At 44.3% G+C, this 6,000-nt stretch overlaps 1 protein-coding gene across 2 annotated transcripts in view; it reads right to left on the bottom strand.

Moving 5' to 3' along the window:
- Window positions 1-6,000, bottom strand: part of DPF3 (double PHD fingers 3) — a 247,505-nt gene that overhangs the window by 134,364 nt on the left and 107,141 nt on the right. For both annotated transcript variants that reach the window (XM_066277060.1, XM_066277061.1), the window contains exon 3: window positions 2,504-2,611. In XM_066277060.1, the coding sequence (XP_066133157.1) occupies window positions 2,504-2,611 (108 nt within the window). The remainder of the gene's footprint in view (window positions 1-2,503; window positions 2,612-6,000) is intronic.

Raw genomic sequence — 6,000 nt, 5'->3', positions numbered from 1 at the left:
CACACAAAAGAAGTGACTGTCTGCTTCTCTTCCCTTTCCCCATCTCTCCATATTTCCCTCCCACCAATGGCTCAACTGGTTTGAGTATTGCACCAGCAATAGAGAATACCTCATTAGTCCCAGCACCAGCCTCTGGCACTAAAAATAGCTCAGCTGATTCAAGCATCATCCCCAGACAGGGGTTGCCAAGTGGATCCCGGTTGGAGTACATGCAGCAGTCTGTCTCACTGTCTCCCCTCATTTAAAAACAAAAAGAAAAAAGAGGCTGGATGGTCATATAGATCTAATTCCTGGTGTGTGCACAGTCGATCTCTTGAAAAATCTCTGGTGCCACTGACTGCTTCTTTGGAGAGTGGGTCTTACTTTGCACTATATCATATTTTAGGATGTCAAAACACATGACACTACTAACACAATTTTTTTAATGTTTTACTTAAAAGGGTTTGAAAGGGCAAATATTATTATATACTGCTTGTTTAATCTGCATAATGAACCTGCAAGTCTAGCTAGAAATCCCAAATACCACTGTGTCTACTGACAAATGGGGAAATACAGGTTTTCCTGACCCCAGAGGGTTCACACACTACAACATGGAGACACATCCAACTAGTGACAGACACCTGAATAATAACCTCCCCTTCAGAGTCGACACAGCCAACCCGGCATCACTGTTCACCCTCTCACTGTGGCACCTCCTACAAAACTATGAAACGAGTGGAATGAAATTAGTCCTCATAAGGATTAAACCAGGGGATTCCTCATCCTTGCCACTTTCATGACACCAGGACCAAGGAATCTGGAACAAGAAAGGAAAGAGGCCCCAACCTCTAAATTAAATTGTTCATATCGTCAATTGTTTATGCTTAATAAAGAAATGTAGATGCTGTGCAGTCATGCCACACCGACTGTGGTCCCATCACCTACACATCTTCCAGACCAAAGGTTCTCAAATGCAGTGTGCATTCTGGGCACACAGTCCCGGGGATTTGATGAAATTCGGGTGCTGACTCAGCAGGTCTGGGGTGAGGTCCAAGATCCTATACATCTCTACCACACTCCCAGGTGATGCCTACACTGGTCGAAACCATACTTGGAGTGTTAATTCTAGAACCACACTGACCAAAATGGGCACCACTATCCTCTCTGGCAAATGAGCACTGGTAGGTGGCTAGTCCACAACAAAAAGTACTGAAAGTGCAAAATACACAGAAATCCAAAAACAATACAAAATGGGAAATAACTCATTTCTAATGTTTATATTAATTACATGCTGAAATGATATTTTATATAACTCTATTATTGAAATTGTACACATTCCGTTTTCTTTTCAATGTGGCTAACAGAAAGTGTAAAATGACAGCTGTGGCTGGCATTCCGTTTCTATTGGACTGTGCCGCTCCAGGATTCTCCTATACCTGAATCTTGAGAGGTGGGGGGCACTGGAACAACCTTAGTCGTTACCCTTGAGTGTCTGCAAGGGTCCGTAAATTGTGCAATTTGAGAGCTTGGATGAAGTGCATTGAAGAATATAGCCCCCTCTCACCCTTAATAAATAAAACCTGTACACAAGTGATACCTAGGTTGAAATGAACAGGCGAAGCAGGTTTAACCATAGAAGTGTGAATGAAAACATTCAGAAGAACTCAAGTAGAGATTCTGCAGAGAAAACACAGCCTAAAGTGTCAGTATGAAAAGGCAGGGGTGAGGCAGGGTCTGCATGCTTTGGTGACAGTGGGAGGAAACATGTCCGTTCTGCCTTTGCTTACTTGACAGCACAGTTCTCAGCACCCTGAGTCACATTCCAGCCCTGCACCACCAAAAACTAGAGATTCCCTTACAGCTAAAGACCCGGGTAATCACCTGGCCTTGCTGCACCCCAGCTGTGGGTCTGACGATGGCCATCTAGTCAGAAGCGTAATAAAGATCAGTCGTCAAGAAAACCTACCAACTACTTCTGCATGGCCACAAAGCAATCAGCACCACCTGTAGGCAAATTTTTAACTCAAGCTCTTCCATTTCCATGTCCAAGATGGTTCTATTTCTAGTGTGTGGCCCTTTTATGTAAGATGCTACAAAAGCTCATTCACAATACGGTGCATAACACATTTGCCTTCTCAGAAACACAACCTGGGATGATGTTTCTTTACTTAAAGCCACAGGAAGGTATTACTCATCCCAAAGAGCCTCAGCTCCTTCTGCTCGATTGGGCAAGTAATTCATCCTGGGCTTGTTCCCACCTCGTGCCTGCTTGCTCTTCTCCCAAGGTAGCATGAGGGAGACAAAAGGGGAAGTCACAAGACACACCAGGGGTGAGAAGCTTTGGTGGACACATGGACGTGTTAACACTTGAGAACAGGCACACCTCTGAACACTATGTGAGCATGTTCATTCTTCTGGAAAACTGCGAGCTATAGACAAGGGAGCAAAGCCACCTTGTCCTGGACCAGCCCAGCGCTCCCCACCTCTCCCACTGGGGGCCGGCCAAGCTCTAGACAGCACTGACCAGGTTTTATCTCCAGCAGCCGCAGCTTCGGGTCCTCAGGCGGGTGCAATCGTCTCTTCTTTCGCCAGCAGCGGGCAGGGTATGTGTACAGCTGACCTGGGGCAAGGCCTGTGGAAAGAGACAGTGTAAAGGTTAAAGGCTCCAGGCTGAAAGGGGCCTAGGAAACCACACTGTCTAACCCTGTTATTCATAGGGTAAGGAAACTGAAGCCCAGAGAGGTGATGTAACTTGTCAAGGTCTCACAGCTGGTAGATGGTACAGCTGAGACAGACATGACCCCAAGACCTTTGCTCTGTCTGCTCTACCATGGTGTCTCAGTATGCCCATGCTAAAAAGAGCCACCACTGTTACCCAAACCAGTTCTCTTTTCCTGACTAATGGACCACAAAGGGATCTTTCTGATGCAACCTCACCACAAGTGTTTCCAAAGCAGTGAGTCTTCAGCTACTGCCCATCAACTACCCTCTGTCCAGGTCAAGCAGGTTCCCTTCAAGGTGGACCAGCAGAAGGCAGTTTGCCTATGTCTGGACAGCCCACTTAGGAAAACATTACAAGGCCTGACCAGGCAGTGGCGCAATAGATAGAGCATCGACCTGTGATGCTGAAGACACAGGTTTGAAACCCCAAGGTCACCAACTTAAGCAAGAGATGACAGACATGGTCACTGGCTTGAGCAAGGGGTCATTGTTTCAGCTGGAGCCCCCCCCCCATCAAGGCATGTATGAGAAAGCAATCAATAAACTAAAATGCCACAACTACAAGTTGATGTTTCTCAACTCCACCCGTCTGTCTCTCTTGCATGCACACATACATCCAAAAAAAAAAAAAAAAAAAAGGAGAAAAAAGGAAAAGAGAGAAATCATTACAAGGAAACAGGATCAAGGAGCCAGACCTCCTACCCAATGGCTTCTTCCACCCAGTTAGCTGTTGGTAGCTTGCTGAAGCCAAAGGGAGCCCTGTGTACCTCCATCAGAGAATCGGCCTGCTCAGCCGGCTCACCTGCATTTCACTGCCTGCCTGCCTGCCTGCCTGGAGAGAAAGAAACAGACAGGAGTCTGTGACTAGACCCAGGCAGCGCACTGTCCTCCAACAAGAGTCTCATCTAGAAGCTGCACACCAGCATCATCTGTCATGCCAGGTAACCCTGGGGAGCCTGCTTGCTCCCAGGCCACACTCTTGTGGCTCCTGTGTCAGTGTGGCAGCCAGAGGCCTTGGAGGAACATGGACTGCCCACACAACACCATGGTCTATTCTCAGGTGAAAGCACAGGAGGTAGAGGCGGAAGGGAGTGGTAGAAGGGCTTAGGACTGGCCAGGTGATGTGCTGACTGAAAAGACTACCTGATATAGCCCAAAGTAACCAGCACGCCAGCGGATCCACCTGCTAGAATGAAGACGGGCGCGGGGACGCCGTCTGGTCCGTCAGAATCCCCAGAACTGGACCTAACAGAACAATCAAACTAAAGGTTTGCTGAATGAACTAATGAATGAGAATGTTCCAGCTTTACTTTAATTGGGGTCACAATTCCATTTCTGTAGATGAATACAGCACATGACAACGTTAGAGGCAGGTAGTCTCACATGAGGGTCACTTCTGAAACCTAGAACCATGGGGTTCAGAAAACCAGTACTATCTTCCCATGGGTCTGCCATTTAGGGCCCTCAACAAGTTAAGAGGGACTCTGGCTTCAATTTTTGCCTTTTACAGAAAAAAAACCCATAAATTTTATTGCTACATACCCATTCACGCATCTTTCATTTTTACTAGACATTGGTACCTATTTATTGGTTTGGGTCCAAATCAGAGGCAACAATTCCAACACTAAAGAAACCAAAATTATCAAGTTCTTTGTGAGCTAAGTTTTTCTTTTAATCACAAAGTTGCTCCCACAGGTTGCAAAGCTGTGAACAAGTTGGAAGTCCCTAAACTTCCCCTCTTTTTAGTCTAAAAAACCATTAAGGGTGACAGAGCCTCAAGGTTCCAGAAAAATCTCTGGTGTTATGAGCTAAGGCAGTGGTTCTCAAACTTTTTGAAGTTGGGGTGCATTTTAAAATCCTACAAATAATTGTAGGCACAATATATGCAAATTTCTGAGAAATATGTTATGATAGTTAAGTCAAATATTAAACAAAAAAATATAAAGTCCAAGCGTGCTTTTATGGTAATTAAACAAAAATACGACAAAATCAAATTTATTCTGACATTAAAAAACATTTTTGTGTTACATTTTTTGAGTTATGCTTTTTAGGATTCGTAAAAAAGAGGAGTTAAAAAATAAAAAAAGACAAAAAAGTTATCTTTTTTATATATATAGATACATTCTTAGTAAGATTTAGTAAATTCAACAGGTCCCGGCGCAAAATGGTTAAGTTTTTTCATTCTTGTGTTTATAAGAAACATGAGCCTGATGTGTCCTAGAGATTTCTTCACTGTTTGGGCATATATTTGAAAGGCAAACTCTCATTTCCTGGTCAATACATTGAAGAATGCCTCTCTTTTAACTCTGAATTGTGTTGAAGGTAGAAAATCCTAATTCACATAAATAGGATGTTGAAAATTGTAGTAAAATGTTCAAAGCTTTTTTAGATATTGCCACATATTATTCTTTTACAGAAAATCCAAAAGGCTTCAGGAGACAATTCCTTATGTTTAATCAATCCAAAATCCACACAATACATATCATCTTAACTTTACACCAAACAAAGGATAGAAGAAACTTGCCTCCAGTCTTTCTGGAGAACATGGGGGGTAGTGTAAACAAATCCAGCACCACAGCTTAACAGCCTTTTGCAACCTAATCAGGCAAGTGAGGTGGGGGGTCGGGAAGACTCAGTTTACAGCCAATTCCCCACACCTCTGTCCCCCAAAAATCTAAACTCCAAAAACCCTGTTGGTTTTTTGGTCCCCAACAGGCACATATTTCTATGGAATACCATAGGGCGCACCTGGAAATCTTCTAGGGAGCACACTTTGAGAACCACTGAGCTAAGGGCTTTTCATGTATGAGTCATCCTAATACTTAAAACTTTATTTTGTTGATAACTTCCTGGGCTTCTGCACAGCAGGAGGATCCTGAAGCTGAGCCCCCTGAGCTCTGGGTACCAGACTTGTGCTGATTTACTAAAGACTAAATTAATCAAGTAAAGGGAGCCTGCTCTCCCTCCCATGCAGGTCCAGTTTTGGTCTCTCTTTCAGATCAATGTCCCTGATATGGTTCAGCCCAGGACCACATCATCTCTGAGTCTATATTCCTGAATGGGCACACTAATTCCGGGTCCATTCCAAAGGTTTTGACCTCTTCTTGGGCTGGTATATCCCAGTGAATGCCAAGTACACAAGCTGACCTGCTACTCCATGTCTCAGAGCCAGTCCCACCAATCCCTACTCATCTTCAATCAAAAGTTCTTAATATAGGCTAAAAGCAAAAATCACCCTAAGAACTTCTTTATAGCCTAACCAGGCGGTGGCATAGAGGCTAGAGTGTCAGGCTGGGGCGC

This window comes from Saccopteryx bilineata, chromosome 4, assembly GCF_036850765.1.
Source record: "Saccopteryx bilineata isolate mSacBil1 chromosome 4, mSacBil1_pri_phased_curated, whole genome shotgun sequence".
In the NCBI taxonomy this organism is placed as follows: domain Eukaryota; kingdom Metazoa; phylum Chordata; class Mammalia; order Chiroptera; family Emballonuridae; genus Saccopteryx; species Saccopteryx bilineata.
This window is presented reverse-complemented; position numbering and strand designations above follow the sequence as displayed.